We start from the raw sequence: 18,993 nt of genomic DNA, 5'->3' as shown, positions 1-18,993 counted from the left end.
AGAAAGAGCAGCAACCATGTTGTCATCCTCATACTGGAGCTCTGTGATCGAGGTCATGGCCGTCTTGCTTTTAGCCTTCAGTTTTCTGAGATTGCGAAGATTCCTGTTCAATCTATAGACAATCTTCAGTCCATCTGGGAGCTTGCCATCGATGAGGTGAAGGGTCATGCTAATGAAGATACAGAACAGCGACAGGGCAATGATGAAGTCTTGTTTGAGTCCTGTTTTGACCTCAAAGGGGTCCCTGTAGGATCCGTTGTTGCTCAATGCTGTGGCAGTCTTATCATCATAAAGCAGCCTCAAGATGCTAATGAATTTTGTGGGGCAGCCAATCTTTGAGAGGAGTTGAATTGATTGGTCAGGTTGATGACACTCATGTATTGGGTTTGGTTTTGTTCATGTCATTTTTCTTGCAGTTGCCAGGCAGTGAAGATCATGTGTGCTGTTCCCTGGAATGGACTGAAGCCACACTAGGATTCTGGGATGAATTCTTCTGAGAATGGCATGAGTTGGTTTGCAAGGATTCGAGCTAAGATTTTCTCTGACGTTCCCGGGAGGGAGATGCCACATCAGTTTCCACAGTCTGACTCCTCACCCTTCTTGAAGAGACTGATGAACAGTGTGTATCTGAAATCTCACAACATCTGCTCCCTATCCTAGATCTTGAGAATCAGGAGGTGGAGTTATTTGTGGAGTTCTGACCTGCCTTCTTTGAAGACTCCAGTGGGGATTCCATCTAGTCCAGTTGCCTTGTTGCACTTCATCACTTTGATGGCAGCTTGGACTTCACTCAGGGTAGGAAGTGCTGCAAGATCATCCCTTGGTTGTTGTTGCTAAGGGATTTGGTCAAGAAATTCTAAAACCACAGTGGAGAGGCAGTTCGAGTTCATTATAGTGCTCCCTCCAGTGAGAAGCAACGGCTTCATTATCTTTCAAGAGTTGGGTACCATCCTTTTATCTCAGGGGATTGATTCCGTGGTTTTTCAGTCCATAGACAGCTTTGGTAGCATTGAAGAAACCTCTTGTACCATTGATGTCGGCGAGATGCTGGAGTTCTCGTGCCTTCTCAGTCTGCCACTGATTTTCCAGAGTCCTTATTTTACATTGAACTTCTGCTGTGACATGCCCGTCCCTCTTCATTGTGCAGCTGATGTCACTTGGCCAGGCCCTAAAGGCTTTCCTTTTTAGCTCAATCAAGTGTTCAATTTCCATATAGTTCTCATCAAACCAGTCGTGATGCTTCCTGGACTGGTAGCCAGTAGCTTCTACATAAGCTCCAATGATTGCATTTTTCAATGAACACCAGTGTTCTTCCACATCTTCAGGGTATACTGTTGGCCAGCTTCTTTTGGAGTGCTGTCTGGAAGTCCCTTCATCTGATGGAGTCCTTTAAGCCTCGTATGTTGATCTTTTGTCAGATATGTTTCCTCTGACTTCTCCATTTGGTGACAATCCTAATTGTCCCTGTGGATCAAATAAGGCAGTGATTGGTCCAGCAGTCATCAGCACTAGTCATTACACATGAGAAAAGGGCATCATGCTGATCGAGAGCGCAGATGATGATGTAGCGTATGAGGTGCCAGTGCGTTGGTTGAGGATGTTGCCATGAGGTCTTAAATTTATTTTTCTGGCAGAAGAGGGTGTTTGTGATGACGAGCTCATGTTCTGCACATTTCATAAAGAGGAGCATTCCACTGGAGTTAGTATTACCATCTCCTTCGTTCCCAAAGGAGTCTGCCAGAGGTCCACAGCCCTTCTGACCCTGGCATTGAAATCCCCCAAGAGAGTAGTCTTGTCGTCTTTGAGGATGTCTTTCAGGACTGTGTCCAATTGGGTGTGGAACTTCCAAGCAATGATGCTGTCTCGCTCAGCTTCTGGCCATTCAATATGTTTGGAACAAACTTGCTTCCTGAATCAGTTCCCCCACTTCTGGCATGTATCATGTGGAAGCAAGTGAGAATACTGTGATCAGAATGTACGTTACAACTGAATGGACAAACAAGAAGTAAATATGATTAAAAATTCTTTGAAAGGAACATTGTCATTTTTGGTCAGTGTGCAGAACCATTATCAGTAGCAGAAAAACCCAACAGAAAAATGTTGTTTTACTAGTTGCTGTCAGTTTAAATGAAAAACCAATCATTTTTATATTGCATCATCAGCCTGATTAACAACAGCACCACAACAGTATAGTGTACCAAATATTTGGTTACTTGTATGTCTTATATTTGAAATTTTATTCTTGTTTTATGTATGAACAAATGAAACAATGCTTGACTCTGAACCACTACAATGCATGGAAACTTTGACTTCACCGGATATCATTCTGTTTTCTGCATTCTGTCTGGCTTTCTGTGTTGATGCTTGTTGAATCTGGCAGTATACAAAACACAGAAGTAAATATTTTTCAGAGTGTGTACTTATTTATATACCCTGGTATAGAACAATAGACTACCTCTACTACTGCAAGGATCAAAAGAGAGATCTATTAACAAAGCCCACAGAATGAAAAGTCAGTTTCCTACTAAAACTGGATGACAACTGGAAGTAAAACTTGTTTTTAAGGGAATAGGTGGACTAAATGACCTAGCTTCCAGAGATGGATTTATTAGCAGTGATGATATTGTTGCCAAATGTTTGTATAGAGAAAAACAAAGATGTGAAAAACTTTCACAATATCTGTTAACATTAGCAGGATGTGGGATGTACGTTAGTCTGTGTCTCTTGTTATTGTTTTGATTTTTTGCCTGCAGATCCTTTTCACGATTACTTTCTGGCTACTGCTTAGGCAACACCTCACAGAGCGGAAAGTGCTTCAGCTAAAAGATGCTACTTTAGCTGAGGTCAAAGTTGGAGATGAAGAAAATGAAGAAAAAGGTAAAAGTATTTCAAATTTCGCTGCTTCTGTCAAAATAGGATGTTTTGGTTACTTCTCCCAGAATAGGAAAGGTAATCAGGGGTTGCATCTGTTATTAACTAAAGGCTAAACCACATGGTGGTAAATCCATGCACTACAAATGGTATCGGAGGACATAATAAAATAACTTTGAACTTGATAAAACAAACAAAATGCATAAATTCTCTTTACAGTTAAACGACAGTAAATGACACAACAAAAATAACATGAATAGGAAATATAGGAAAAAACTTTCATACGTCCACCACTATACTTGCTCCCCACCAACACAAAAACAGATCAGAAGCAAACTTTGTGCACCACAAAATGCAGCCATAAAAGGAGAAGGATTGACATGGAAAAAGTCCATCCATGATTTCAATAGGAGCTGCACCTGTGTAACCAAGAGCAGAATTTGGCCTAAGGGCTTTAGTGTGGAATAGTTACTCTTATTTTAAACTCATTTAAATTAGATCAGTATCAGGCCTAGAATGTGATGGTAGGAGCAGTGTGTCACCCCCCTGAAATTGCTAGTCAGTGGCATTTATGTGTGCAGATGCTTTTTGATGGCCCCCACTTCACACATGTATAACAAGAGTAGGAGTAGGGATTTCTCCTTACTGCTCCCATTGTGGAGCAGCAGTAACTTGCCTATTCAATGTTTTGGTCACAGTAAAGCAAGAAGGAAGGACTGTCGTCATTTTTAAATTCAGTATTTAGTTCCCAGCTGGTATCTCACATCTGTATATTTTTAAGGTTTGTGGTTAGATTTGTTTTAAACGGGAACCTCTGCTCCAAATTTCAAAGCATTCTAATGTTTGTGGTTTTGGTGGAAACCACTGTAACCCCATAAGAATTTGTCTCTTGAAGTCAGTGGTCAGTGTTTCTCCTATTTAATAATGTTCCTTACCTGCAAGTATAGGCATTACAGCAGATATTGCTTTGACCCCCCTCCCCCCCAAAAAAAATACATGTTCTCCACTATGTCTGAGTGCAGCTTGGGCAAAGTAGAGAGCAGTGATCAGAGGGAATAGGTGTGAATTCCTTTTCTTTTTTTTGGCCATCCTGCCCTAGTGGAAGTTCAAGCAAATTGAGAATCATGGAGCTCGGCCCTGCCTCACCTTCCAGAATGCTCCAGAAAAGTCTCTTGTCCTTATGGTAGTGGTAGGTGCTAGTAATTTACAAGGCACCTATGTGGCCCTCAGATTTTTGCAAGGGTGATAAAAGTCAGTATATTTACCAACTAGGAAACTTGGATTAGGAGTATGGTCTTGGTGACACTGCCGTCAATTTATAGAGGAGAAGATAACTGGAAATGCCTAGCCAATATTCTCTGGAGTCTTTTGGTGAATCTTGTCCCTCAATCAGAAACAAAGTTTATAAACTGAATTCAGTCATACATCTAAATGTACCCTTGCTAAATTTCTATATAAGCTTCCATGTCTTTTATAAGGTGCTTTACCTCAGTGTGATTACAATTGCAAAGAAAGATGCAATACAATAAATTGGGGGACAATTGAATTTAATTTGTCTTTGCAGTAGAGGAATTGCAAGGGGAAGTGACAGAGGAAGCAAAGGAGAAGGAGGAAGAGGAGGAGGAGGAGGAGGAAGATGAACAAGACATTATGAAAGTCCTGGGAAACTTGGTGATGGCTATGTTCATTAAGTACTGGATTTATGTCTGTGGCGGAATGTTCTTCTTCGTCAGTTTTGAGGGAAGAATTGTCATGTACAAAATCATTTATATGATGCTCTTCCTCTTCTGTGTGGCCCTGTACCAGGTAAATGAAAACAATACTAAGTGAAATTCTTGCGTTGGTTGCACTGGTGCCTCCTTTTAACTTAGCACTAATGTAACTGAGAGCAAAATTTAATGATGTAATTCATGATGTATTTTGATTTCTGCTAGTTCCCAACAGTGTAGACCATTTGAAGAGCCTGGTTTCTGTGGCTACGTCTACACTAGCCCCAAACTTCGAAATGGCCATGCCAATGGCCATTTTGAAGTTTACTAATGAAGCGCTGAAATGCGTATTCAGCGCTTCATTAGCATGTGGGCAGCCGCAGCACTTCGAAATTGACGCACCTCGCCGCCGCACGGCTCGTCCCGACAGGGCTCCTTTTCGAAAGGACCCTGCCTACTTCGAAGTCCCCTTATTCCCATCAGCTCATGGGAATAAGGGGACTTCAAAGTAGGCAGGGTCCTTTCGAAAAGGAGCCCCGTCGGGACGAGCCGTGTCAATTTCGAAGTGCCGCGGCTGCCCGCATGCTAATGAAGCGCTAAATATGCATTTCAGCGCTTCATTAGTAAACTTCAAAATGGCCATTTGTGTGGCCATTTCGAAGTTTGGGGCTAGTGTAGACACGGCCTATAAGTGCTCAGTATATTGGCTGATGGCAGAGACAGCAATGTTTTACCAAGCTGTAGTTTGTATAAGTCCCCTATGAATCCTTGGCTGGATGAGAACTCTGATTCTATGGTGATGGATGCCCAAGAAATAAATTATTTGAAAAATACTAATAATAACTACTCAGTCCTTCTTGGATCTACAGCACTGATCTGGATATCTCATGAGATCAAGCTGTTCCATGAGATTGCTGACGACTGTTTCTTCTGATCCTGGCTGGAACCTGGAAGAATAGAGTTTACATAAACATGAGGAGAAAAAATGGAAAAAGTTAGCTGAAAAGTAGATAACTTTGGGTTTGTTTGGAATTTTAGACTACAATTCAGCAGGATTGTTTTCTCCAGGCCAATTTTACCACCCTTAATTGAATTTACAAATACTGATTATCTTTAAGTTAGAACTGTGTGACTTCATATTTCATTGCTGGTGGTGACCACCTTTCCATTACAGGTTGCACCTCCCTGGTCGGGACCTGACTTGTCCTGAACAAAAAAATGTGCTGGACCAGGGAAGGTTCTTTGCCACCAGCCTCTAAGCTACCAAACGCCTGCTCCCCCGCCCTGGTGGCTGCTCCCTTACCTGGTGCTATTGCCCGGGGCCCCAGCCCTCTGGGCTGCCAGGGGAAGCTGGCTCCTTGCCCATGCTGGGGATGCAGTTTCAGCCCTGCACAGCTGCCTCCAGCCCTGCAGGGCTGCTGGAGGAAGCTGGACCCAGCCCCGCAGGGCTGCCAGAGTGTGCCAGCCCCAGTCCTGCGTGCCTGCCCCTCCCAGGGTTGCTGGGTGGATGTAGACTCTGATGGAGCCCTCCCCACAAGAATTACGGAGGACATGGGCTCCACCCTCCTGCCCTGCACTCTGGTCCAGTGACATCTCTTGTCCTGCCAGACAAGGGATGTTGCCAGACCAAAGAGTGCCAAATGTAGGAGTTCCAACCAGTGCTCAGCTGTAGACCACAAATCAAACCCCACTATACTACTACAAAGGGTGATTCCCTCTTTGATCCATCTGCCTGTAGTATAGTTTGGTGGATTCTTTTGCTTTGTTTCTGTTTGCCTTACCATCTGTAATGGCTGGTCCCCAGGTGCACTATGAATGGTGGAGGCGAATCCTAAAATATTTTTGGATGTCAGTGGTTGTCTACACTATGCTGGTGCTTATTTTCATCTATACATACCAGTTTGAATCCTTTCCTGGCTTGTGGATGAATATGACTGGGCTAGATGAAAAAAAGTAAGTATTTGCCTTTTATTTGGACTCATTGTGCTCACGCAGATTGCTGGTGATTTTTTCTTTCGTACAGTTAAAGTCTTGCTCTAGATCTGCATGAAGCACCCTGATTTTGCGTGGCCGGTTGGCATAATAAAAAAGCTGAAATTGTCACCACTATTTGTATACAACTTGCAAACCTGAAGCTCACATTAATTTTCACACAATAGAACTGGTGATGTTTTGCACCTTTTGGCCTCCTTCCTCCACTTCCTTATTATAATGGAAAAAATGTCATTGCATGTTTTGCTATTCCTGCTCTTTGGTTGCCCAGGATAACGGCCCTTTCCCCCACTAATGCCAGTCCTAATTCTGACTCCACAGTGGACTAGTGGATATGTCCTGCATTTTTGCTTTCTGCTAATCATTCCTTTGAAATATCACCTATACTGATCTCTTTCATTAGAAGAATACGCCAAACTCAGTGGCAAATTCTGAACCCTTTTTTATCAGAGATCAAAGTAATATATATTAAAAAGCCTTCACAATTAGAAAAGTTCAGAGCCTCTATTACAGAGAAAGCATAAGCCTACCTTAAAAATAGACTTAAAGACTGTGACAAAAACAGGACAAAAATGAAAAAGAAAAACACAAAACCCAAACCACAGATATATCCCAAAGCTGACATCTTATATAGGATCCCAGTAAACTATTTCGTAAAATATTAAATCCTCAAATGTTGTCCTTGATGTTGATTTATTTAATAGTGCTCATTTACTATAAAGGTATGAGATGAGATAATTATCAGATACTCTACATTTGCATTGTTCTTCTATTCATGAAAAAGATACATACAGACAATCATCTTACTGTACCATTTTGTGACTATCCATCTCTTGTGATATGGGAGAAATGTTGCAAAATTAATTTTGAACAGGCAACTTAGTGACTAATTTTGTTTTTTCAGACTAGAAGATCTTGGTTTAAAACGGTTTTCTGTGGCTGAGCTGTTCACACGTATCTTTATCCCAACCTCTTTCTTATTGGTGTGTATATTACACCTTCATTACTTCCATGATCGTTTCCTCCAGCTCACTGACTTAAAAGCTGTAACCAGCAAACAGGACAACACTATTTACAGGTAAACAAGCATAAAAAAAAAACACAACAACAAAAAAAACCCAAGGCTATTAGTTGTTCATAAAATAGTACTGTTTTCTACTGTTCTCTAACAATTTACTTTGCAGGAAATGTTATTTGTCATCTTTTCTGACTCTCAGACATGTGTTACACATATTTAGACTTTGGGTAGATTTTCAAAGGCACAAAAGACACTTGTGACACCTAATACACATTGACTTTCAATGGACGTTAGGTGCCTTAATGCCACATATGCTTTTTTTTTTTAAATTCTACAATAAGAGGGAAGATTTTCAAAGCAACTGTTGATTTTGAGTACCCAGGATTTGAATGCCCGACATGCGATACATTCAAGTGGTCTGAATTTTAGTAGGGTTGGGCATCTGCCTGTGATAATCATGCCCCTTTATTAAGGTGCTTCAAAGTGAGCCCTCAAAAATTAAGGCACCAAAATATTAAGTTACTAGTCACTTTTGAAAATTAGGAAATAAAGGAATAGATTGTTTTTGTTCATATTCAGCATCACATTTGGACTAAGTTCTGCTTTTTTAATTTGTGTGAGCAAAATTGGCATGTATATTTGAAATTAATGGTAAATTAATTGTTGATAAATTCTTAATCTTTTCTTTATTTGCTTTTCCAACTATCTTCGTGTTTTTCGTTTTTTTTTTATGTTAGCAAAATAGTAACTCATATGGCAAACTCAAGGATCCCGTGACATAATCTGTGTGCGTGGATCATCTTTTGTGCTACAAGTCCTTTGTGCAGCGAAAGGTGCCTGATACTCAATCAAAAGAACTTCTCTGTAACATGCAGCTGTGCATTGGAGTCTGAAACCAGTTTGATGTTGCATTTGAATAGCTGTATTACCTGAGCGGAGGGATTGTCACTTGAGGGGTCTGGTACAGCATGTGGGAACTTCAAGCATTTTACTGTAGATTGAGCACTTTGTACAATGTACAGTAACAGAGCAGCAGCTTCCAATGTGCACTCCAGAGGCACAGTATCAGAGAACGATCTGACGCAGACCCAGCCCTGCTGATGCACTCATTCTGCAATATTTTGCTGCCTGAAAAGCAGCTGCTTTTGCATTCTCACCATATATATGGGGAGAAGGGATAGAAAATACTGCCCACCTTCAAATGCTGACATGAAGGAAATCAGTGTAATTGCCCCTGATGAGGGGCCAGTGGTACAAACTGATGCTATGTACTGCCAGGGTCTTGCTGAAAGCAGATCAGTCAACATAAGAGAGCACCAATATCAGAAAAAGAATTCAGGAAGGTGACTGTGTGCAGATTTTCATTTTGAACCAAAAAAATATCCTTGTGCCCTAGGGTCAAAGGACCCGGAGAGTAGAAGTTTATTCAGTCGTTTAAAGTCAACATTTTAGGAACTGGTTTTATTAACATAGTAAAAAGGTGTGTCTATTGTTATATTACATTTTGTTCTTTGCTAACCTAACCCAGTTTTTATGTCATACATCTAGTTGTGGGACTGGATTGTAAGCAACAGTCAAGTTAGTAGCTATCGATTTTAAAAACTCTTTTCTAAAAGTAATAACACATTTTTACAGAATTTTGAAATCCGAAATTGTCACATTTCACATTTGTTCTTCGTCAGTGCCTTTCATAGCAAGCCCTGTTCTATTAGTAAATCAAAGGCTGTTTCTACACATGCCACTTTCTTCTGAAAGGGGCATGCTAATGAACATCCTGAAATATGTTAATAAGGTGCAGATGCAAATTCCCAGTGCCTCATTAGCATAAGGTCATGCGATTTGGAGCCCAGGAGATGTTCTTCTGGACTCCAAAACAACATGTAGAAGCACGGCCCCCGGGGGGGGGGGGTCTTCCAGAAGGAAGTCCTCCTTCCAGAAGCTCCTTCTTCCCAAAAAATCACATGACCTTATGCTAATGAGACACTGGGAATTAGTGTCTGCGCCTCATTAACATGCCACTTTGGGAGGAAAGTGGCATGTGTAGAAACAGCCAAAATGTTTTCTCTTTTTACTACCTTAATTGATGCAAACACAACCTGACATTTGACAATCTAGCTGCTTTCCTCCCACTTGATGTGCTGTATTGTCAGTGGGAGGAGCTGACTCCCTTAGCCCTTGGCACAGCAACTCTTCTCCCTGGGCCACGTCCCCAGACAATTCCCCTGCTACCTTCTCCAGGCCATAGCAGTCACGGGTCCTCACTCTTGATCTTGTCAAAGCTCCCACTCTCCCTCTGTGATCTCCAGAGTTCCTGCTGCTCTCCTCTGCTCCTCTCAAACCTGTGCACTCTCACTACTCCTGTCCCTTTGTGTCTCTCTGCTCACCACCCTTCTCTCTCCCTACCCTTCCCCACTGTGAAGGGTTTTAAAGGCCTCTTATTGGCCCAGTCATTGGGGCCAGCTGGCTTTAATTAGACTGAGCCATCTCCCACCCAACTGCCTGTGATTGCCCTGGAGGCCCTTCTGCTTGTTTGGGCTCCCTTTGAGGGGCCCTCCACCCTGGCTCTGCCACACTATGCTTTCCTGAATTGAAGCGTTAATCTGCACCTCAGAGTAATTGAAACCACTGTGACTATTTGTGGAGCAAGGTACTGCTCAGCATAACTAAAAATAACACAATAAATGTCAAAGGAAGTTTCTACTGAAAGGAAGGGGATGCCAGAACCTGGCACTTTGGAATTAACTCATGGATATGTTCCAAGGGGGCAGAATGGCAGAACTGAGCTATTGAATATATTGAGTATATTCAAGTGAAAGAAAGTGTGATCTAGTGATTGCCTCACTTGTTGGATCCAGGTTCCCAAATTCACTGCTCAGTCAAAGACTATCTTTGTGACCTTGGGCAAGCTACTTAATCTTTCTCTGCCAAAATTTCTCATGTATAAAATGGAGCAAATGGTACTTTCCTAATGTATAGGGGTATTGTGAGGTTACGTACCCTAAAGATTGTGACTGACTTAGATTCTCTAATAAAAGGGAATGTATAAATGGACATATGTCCATCTCAAGATGAGATAATAAAACATGCAATAAATATGATAAGCTAAAGAATAACAACTCTTCTGATATTTTTGCAGTCCCTGAGATTTAGCTACAGTCCTCCTCACTAAAGTTGCTTGCCATATAGGTTTTATATAGGTCTCCAAACTTTTTTCTCTGCAGTATTAGTAATAAGTTTTTAGAGTTAGTGTTTTCTTCTGACATTGCTTGCCTCAGATAGCTAAGTATATTCATCCCTGTTTAACAATTTCCTTTCTTCTCTCTCTTTAACTCATTTCTCCACTGGCATCACATGCATTCTTATGCTTTCATCTCTTACCTCGTAGCCATGCTAAAGTCAATGGTCGTGTATATCTAATAATAAATAGGTGGGTATACTTCTACATTTCCCTTACTTTTCTTAAAAAATGTACTTTAAGTTGTTTGCTACTTTTTCAGTTCCTAAAATAAAATTCACTCATGCTGTGCAGTATTCAGAAATAAGCAAAGATGATGTTTAGTCTTCTAAATGTTGCCAGAGGATTATAGTAGTTAACACATCTGCCACATGGATTTAGAGTTTGTGAATTCTCTCCCCAGTTCAGATTCTTCTCTTAAGCTTCATTAAAGCTTGATAAAGGCATAACTAATGCTATTTCCAATTGGCTGCAGTTAACAGAATTGGTTCAGGAGACTGGTATGTGTATGCATATATACACATCCATATACATACCTAAGATGTATTTTAGATAATGCATTTCACAGTCAAAGAAATTATATGTATGAGCATTTTCCTGGGGGGTAAAAAAAGTCTGTGACTTTTGATCAGTTTTCTCGTGTACAAAGTAATAGAAGAGAAAACAAAAATACAACATCCATGCATTATTTCAGAATGTTGAAACTAGTGAGTGGCTGCTCCTTCTATGCCAGTAAAACTGGATGCTACGGGAGCTGAACAACATGAACAATATTTCTTTCATTTTTTTCAAGTGTGATGGGTTGTTTTTTTATAATTAGGGTAAGAATAAGAGCGGTCTGGGTGTTTTGCTACTTTAGAACATACACACAAAAACTACAAATTCCTCAAGAATTTTCTGTGATGGCTCAAATGAAAAATTAAAGCTCTTATGCAGTGTTTATGCCCCATTTTGTGCACTTGCTATCGATATTTTAGGCTTAGCTTTCCAAAGGAGAATGGACTTTGAACACCTGGACTGTTAAAAATCCCAGCTGTAGTGAATGAGTTCGCTGGCAGGAATGATCACAGAAATGGCAAATTTTAAGTAATATTGGGTATTAGCCACAAAAAATACGTATTGAACTTGTAAACTTGAGCATCTATGCCAGAAACTCAATTGTAACAGTTACATACATGCAATTGGGCAAAAAAAAAAAAGCCATGTGAGCTCTGTCCCCATTCAAACCCCATAGCTTGAATCTCAGATACTGAATACACCTGATGCATATCTCAGGAATATTCTACAGACAGAGCATTATTAACAAATTATTTGGCAAATCATTCTGAACAAGGGAATTTTAAGAAAAACATAAATTGTTGGCAGAAAATTCACAAAGCGCAGAGAGGCATGCAACAACCAGTTACTCACTATTAATTATTCAGTTAACTCTAGTAAATATATTAAGCTTAGTTTAATGTGGCCTTGGTTTGGGAAGCTATTTGGGCATATAAGTTTAGGCGCCTGAGTAGTCCCATTGAGCTCAGCATTCTGTGGGACGTATTCAGGTGCCTAAATCTTGGCCCTGCTTAAATACCGTTGCTGAACTGGAGTCTATATGGGTATATCTACACTCCAGCTGAGAGCAAGCAGCCTTAATATCTCTGTCTGTGCTTGCTTGTTGCTGAAATAAAATATCTCAAGATGGTATCTACTTTCAGTACACAGTGCAAATGTAATAGAGTTATTGTTAAGGATTTAGTCATAAGGAGATTAATGGTAATCAGATTCAGATCATATTCTGAAGTGCTTTTCTTAGAAATTGTTTTCGTAAGTATAGTTTGTAAGGTTATATATGATTGGAAATGACTGTCGTATTAAAGTAATAACATGATAAAAATATTATGCACTGTACCTTTTCTTTGTCTTTCAGTAATTAGCATGCAATTAATTTACTACTTGGGCATCAATTAGCCAGTTTGCTGTAACTTTTCCCTTATTTGCTACTTGAATATGCAATGTGAAGAAATTGCAAATCCCAGTTACTTGAAAGATGCTTTTGCTTGTTTGACTGTTGCATTGGCAGCGCATGCTGTGCTGTCATGTTTTGTAACTGATATTTTGAAATACATTGTGTCAAATAAATAGGCCTTTCACATTTTCTAAACTATATAAGTGCTAGTTAAATTGTCAGGGGCTCTCCAAATCTAATAACATTGAATAATATACTAGCACTAAATAAAGTTTATTTTAGCATGTTAAAATGAATTACCTGAATCAACAATAAAACAGTAGAGCTATGTCTACATTAAAAGCATCTGTCGACAGAGAAATCTCAATGAAACCTCTGTTGTCAGATTGCTGCTACGCAACTTGCTCTGTTGACAGAGAACTGCCAGGCTGCACTGCCCTCTGGTGACAGAAAGCTGGATGGCAGCTCTGCAAACAGCTACGCAACAACCGGAAGCCTCTCTGTTGACAAAAGTGTTTACACAGCCAGAATGGTGTTCCTCGCATTTTTGAGGGATAGCACTGTCAAGGCAAATGCGGAGTTCTCTCGAGATGCTGTTTACAGAAGGCTTTAAGTGCGTCGATGGTCCCTGCGTTATGTCGACAGAAGGCCCGTTTGGTCAACAAAACTGTCTAGTGTAGAACAGCCTAGATGTTTTATAAAATCTCTGATTATACTGTATTAGTACAGTGTAATGGTTATGGACCTGATCATACATACGCTTACTGCCAAACAGGAATAGTTGCATTCAAAAGAAACTATGCATGATCACAAACACTATGTTAAAAGGTGTTTGGATCTAAGCACAATGAATGTGCACAGCTCTGGCAGACTGGAAGGAAAGGAGTACTATGGTAATGTCAGACAGAGGAGTCTGAGCCACATGATTCTGATCTAGATACAAAATTTCCCAGATTTTGAGGTAGGTTGACTCCAGGTTGGAATCCAATAGAGAGAGATGGGCTAGCAGCGTGCTGCCAATCCAGGCCCTGATCTAGACATCTAGGCTACGTCTACACGAGCCCCTTCCTTTCAGAAGGGGCATGGTAACGAGCTACATCGGCAGATGCTAATGAGGCACTGCCATGAATATGCAGCACCTCATTAGCATAATGGGAGCTGCACGTGGTTCTAAAGTGCCGCCTTCGAATCGTGCGCCACCCACCTAGATAGGGGCCTTTTGAAAGGACCCCCACCCCGGACTTCAAAAGCCCCTTCTTCCCATTTGGTTTTAGTCTGGGGGGTCCTTTCGAAAGGCCCCTGTCTACATGGGTGGCACACGATTCGAAAGCGGCACTTTAGAACCACGTGCAGCTGCCATTACGCTAATGAGGTGCTGCATATTCATGGAAGTGCCTCATTAGCATCTGCTGATGTGGCTCGTTACCGTGCCCCTTTTGAAAGGAAGGGGCTAGTGTAGACACAGCCCTACAGTGTTCAGAAGTATTAGGGTCGAAGGTTCTGAATACAGTCAGTCTTAAATTTGTATATTGTGTGAAGACATGTGAAAAGCAGAAATGAATTGGTGGGTTTCATATTAGGCTGAAACTTTTCATACCATAGAAGATAATCAAGTGCTTTTTTACAGACAGGAGATAAAGTAAAGATAACAAAAGAGTTTTAATATCAGAATAATTCTCAAAAGATGCATCAACATTATTGTTGCCATGTTACAAAAAATAATTTGCATGGTGTGTATTCCAGCTTGTTTTCTTTACTCTTGACTTTTCTAAGTGATTCATTCACACATGATTCAGGATTTGAGGTGTGACCTCTAAGTTTTAGAAAAGAGAGAAAATGTTCAGGCCCTCCCAAAATTAGGTATCAGATTTATTGAAGCAGTGACACTGGAGTGTTTTCTATGCTGTTTATGAATCTGGAGTTGGGAAAAACACTTCTGAAACAGACATGTTTCTTTGCTACGTATTTGCATCTTTCCACATCAAAAAGTTCAACATGTATTCAAAATATGAATTGTCTAGTTTATCTGTGACAATGCAGTTGCATTACGAAAAGCATGGGGGAATATGCAACCTTTTCAGCATTTTAGTTAGCACATAATATAGCATATTTTCCATTTGTGCTTCAATTCTGTGATTCTTTGCAGAATTGCTTTATTAATGCCATGATGCATGCTCTTGACATCAGAAGGCTGCTGATGGAATAGGAGAATGCTTTGGTAGTTATGTAGCATGATGTACGTATTCTCTCTAATCTTCTTTTATAACCCCTCTGTTCTCATTTCCCTCTTTCTTTCTGTTTCAATTACTTTGAGCAGCCTCAAGAAAAAAATACCAAACCACCACAATGAGTAAGTCCCCATGAAGTCATGAAATGCTCGCTCTCTCATAGTGTCATTTCATGCTTCTGCATCTTAAACTCTGACCATTTTCGCCAATGGGGAAAATGTCAAGTTTAGGTGTCAAAACCACTCATTATGAACTAATCACTAGCATCCGAGTGAGAAGTAATTATTAATACATTCTGACTCAGTTGGCACAAAGTACCAGAATCATTAACATTTCCAGTTCAATGGCATTTATACATGCATTGTTTATTTTTAAACTTATACTGCTTGAAAAAAATGTTCCTGATACCAATATGTCTGTTTGCTGACACCTCATTATTTACCAACAGACTGGTGCACCAAGATGGAAGTCTACCTGACATAACCATGATGAGTTTAAGTGCCAGTAATGAAAAGGTAGAGGATAAAAAGCTGGATGAAAATGGTGATGGAAGAATGGGAGAAAGAGATGGGGAGGGAGAGAAAGGTGGGGATGAAAAAGAGAAAGAGGAGGAAGAAGAGGAGGAAGAGGAGGATGAATCTGATGTAGAAGAAACTTCAGGTAGGTATGAGGTTGTAACACTGGCCCTTGTTAACTTCTATTGTGGATGGTTCATCTTTGATGAGCTCATTTGACATTAGGTAACATTGATTTCCTTTTAATTTTGACTAGAGTCTATCAAAATAATGTGGATTGAGGAGATAGTTCTTGTTAATTTTTCAACATGGTACAATCTGTTAGGAGGAGAACAGCCAGTGTTACCTTCAGTAAGCTTACAAAACAAACCAAAAAATTCTTCCAATTTCTCCTAAAGGAAAATCGTTTATGAAGGTGGTGATGAATGCAGAGTTCCTGAAGCTTAAGGAAATAAAGCTTTATTATTATTATTATTTTGTGTGCTTTTAAGATTGTTTTAGTAAGTTTCTTGCTTTGTTGTTCATGGACAGTGGTAGTGTCATATTTTGCATTTGTGAATGTGGAATATCTGATTCTCAGCCCTGCTGAGAGTTACCATGGGCCCTGGGGCAAGGTTGGAAGACATCTTTATTCCATGCCCAGAAAGAGCAGGGCTGTTGGTAGAAGGGGTGGAGCCTCGAGCATTCAGCCCTCAGTGCCACCAGGAGCATGGTGCTGAGCCCCACTTCTACCACCAGCTCCCTCCCAGCCATGCACAGCCAGGGCTGCATTGCCACAGCAATTCAAAAGAGCCCAGAGCTTCAGGTGCCACTGGGCAGTAGTGGCCACTTTGAAAGGCTGGGCCTGGGAGTAACTTCCCCCTCTGGCCTCCTCCCATCAGCAGGCCTGCTGATTTTAAATGAATATAAAAATGCTTAAGTTTGGTGAGGAGTGAGATTAAGGTTGTTATCCTGGATATCCTTGGCTCAGACATAAACAGTTTCTGTCATGAAATTATGAACATGAATTCTGCATAACTTAGATTAGCCAGAGAAATAACACATCAGACACAGGAAGCTGATAAAAGAGTGTTTACATCAGAGGAAGATCAGGCTGTCTGGAAATGCCTTACATTAATTTGGACAACCCTGGAACAGCAATAGAGATTTGCAACGGGACCAGCTCAAAAAAAATGTCAGTTTATATTCACTAAGAAATCTTCGCTTTGCTCATCCGGCTCTAAGGGATCAGCGACTGCTCAGAGGTCCCTGCATGGGGCATTCCATCTGCATAGAGGACTCCCCAGTGCATATCACCCTGATGTACCCAGCTCCTGTGCTGTTTCTGTGCAGGCGTGAATGGAATACACTGTGCTCTGGCTTATCCCCAGCTGCTAGAAGTTCTCTTGAGCCAGCTGTTGAAAGTTAAGCTACACTGGCGCAGAGCCAAGTATCAGGGAGCGGTAACAGACTCCCTGGAGACCTCTGCTCTGTGCTGTGCTGGATGGATCTTGGCAGCAGCACAGAAAATGTCTGTGTGCGGATATGAGGTATCTGTAAGTTATGTACACACACACATAATGTGTATACCAAAAAGCTGTATCGCAAAACTGCACTACCAAATGCTGAAGCTTCTGGAATTGCCAGCATTATTTTAGTAGAGAAATGCATACCGTCTTTGTTGCATCATTATATGCCATTTTTCAACTACTGTAATATTCCTTTTCATTTTTAATGTGTAGTATCTTGTGTCATATATTACTCTGGCTATGCCAGATAGAGCGGATGATGATCATTTGCACACCCTGCTTCATTTACCTTGCACTTTCAAAGCGGCGTTTTCGAGTATTATAAAAATATGCACAATATCACATACTGTTTCTCAGAGAATAAAATGTTATGTCACTGAAGACTATCTTAATACATACACATACATACAGGGACAGGCTTGTAAAGGTTTTTAAGGAAAATAGAAAAAAATAAAATAGAGAGATTTGACATGGAATCGTGTGGCTGGACTCCCAATGGCTAGAAGTGGTAGCTGAAATATTTCTGGAAATAAGACAGTTTTTAATGGTGAAGGTAATTAACAACTGGAACAATTTAACAAGGGTTGTGGTGGATTCTCTCACTGATAATTTTTAAAGTAAGATTGGCTATTTCTCTAAAACATATGCCCTAGAAATTGGTGACCTGACAAGATGATCACAGTGGTCCCTTCTCCTTCTGGTCTTGGATTTTATGAATTACAGTAGGGCATTATCAAGGATCAGCAGATCTAGAGACCAACTTGTATGGGTCCCACTGTGCTAGGTACTGAGCAACCTTAGAATAAGAGAGAATCCTTGTCCCAAAGGTCTTACAGACTAAGTTGGCAAGACAGTTAAAAATCAGGTAAAAGGGATAGAACACACAGGCAGAGAGATGTTTGGGAAACATCATGTTAGTGCCATGATTTTTTTTTCCATTTTTTTTTTGTTGTTGTTAGTTGTGGTGGTGGTATTGAACTCCTTGGTGTGAGGGGGTTGGTTAGGAGAGTCTTTGCTCAATGGAAAAACAAAGGAAAGGAGAGAAGACATGGAAGGGAAGGGGAAGTGTGAGGGGGACAGAACGGAAGTAGGAAGGAAAAAAAAAGAAAATGGGCAGCCTGAAGGGCAAATGGAGTGAAGTTGAAGTGAAGAGACAAAGAGGGAGACAGGAACAGTTTCGAGCAAACAGCCAATCAATACAGGGCAGGGGACATTCAGAGTGGGCAGCAGTGCACCTATCCCTCAGTTTACAAACTTTCAATTTATGAATCTTCAGTACAACAAACGATGTAAATTTATCCCAGTTTTTCAATTTACAAACATATTTTCACTCCTAAGAACCACCAACCTTTGTTTGAGTGTCTGCTTTGTGAGCAACAAACGTGGAGGAATATAGCAGAACACGGTGCGAGGCTGACTCATTTCCCTCAGCTGCCCAGCTCTTCCCAGTTTGTGTCATCTTGACTGAGTGATATTGATCTTCACATCTCTTTATTTGTAATCATCAAGGGTCCTAGACGTGAAAAAGTTTCTTCAGGAGCCGTAACTAAGGCCAAGAAAGCAAAATCTGTGGCTACCAAATGTGAAGTTATTAAATGACTTAAAGAGGGCCAGCAATCAAAAGACTTAGCAATGACCTTGGCAGCATCGACAATGTGATGATTTCCATGCAGAAAGAAAGGATGAAAATAATGACAGAAACTTATGTTGGGGGAGCTAAAGGTTGCATTGAATAACAAAGGCCAAGAATGCAATAATGTGTAAACTTGAAAGACTTCTAATACATTGGATCAACAGCCCTACGGAGCACAAGATGTCTTTGAGGTCCTTTATCACATGGGAGAAAGCCCTGTCTTTGTTTGAGGACCTGAAGAAGAAAGCCGAGGAAGAGAGGCAAGTTGGGGCTGCCAAAGTAACATCCAAGCAAGTCATGGTTGGTTTGAGTGCTTTAAAGTATGTTCACATT

At 40.7% G+C, this 18,993-nt stretch overlaps 1 protein-coding gene across 3 annotated transcripts in view; it reads left to right on the top strand.

Annotated features, from left to right (window-relative positions):
• The window catches only part of PIEZO2 (piezo type mechanosensitive ion channel component 2), a 443,043-nt gene that overhangs the window by 321,903 nt on the left and 102,147 nt on the right, over positions 1–18,993 (top strand). For all 3 annotated transcript variants that reach the window (XM_074987458.1, XM_074987460.1, XM_074987459.1), the window contains exons 14-18: positions 2,754–2,877; positions 4,436–4,677; positions 6,385–6,533; positions 7,477–7,650; positions 15,453–15,664. In XM_074987458.1, the coding sequence (XP_074843559.1) occupies positions 2,754–2,877; positions 4,436–4,677; positions 6,385–6,533; positions 7,477–7,650; positions 15,453–15,664 (901 nt within the window). The remainder of the gene's footprint in view (positions 1–2,753; positions 2,878–4,435; positions 4,678–6,384; positions 6,534–7,476; positions 7,651–15,452; positions 15,665–18,993) is intronic.

Source organism: Carettochelys insculpta, chromosome 2, assembly GCF_033958435.1.
Source record: "Carettochelys insculpta isolate YL-2023 chromosome 2, ASM3395843v1, whole genome shotgun sequence".
NCBI classification, from domain to species: Eukaryota; Metazoa; Chordata; order Testudines; family Carettochelyidae; genus Carettochelys; species Carettochelys insculpta.
The sequence above is the reverse complement of the archived record's forward strand: the minus strand, read 5'-3'. Positions and strand labels throughout refer to the sequence as shown.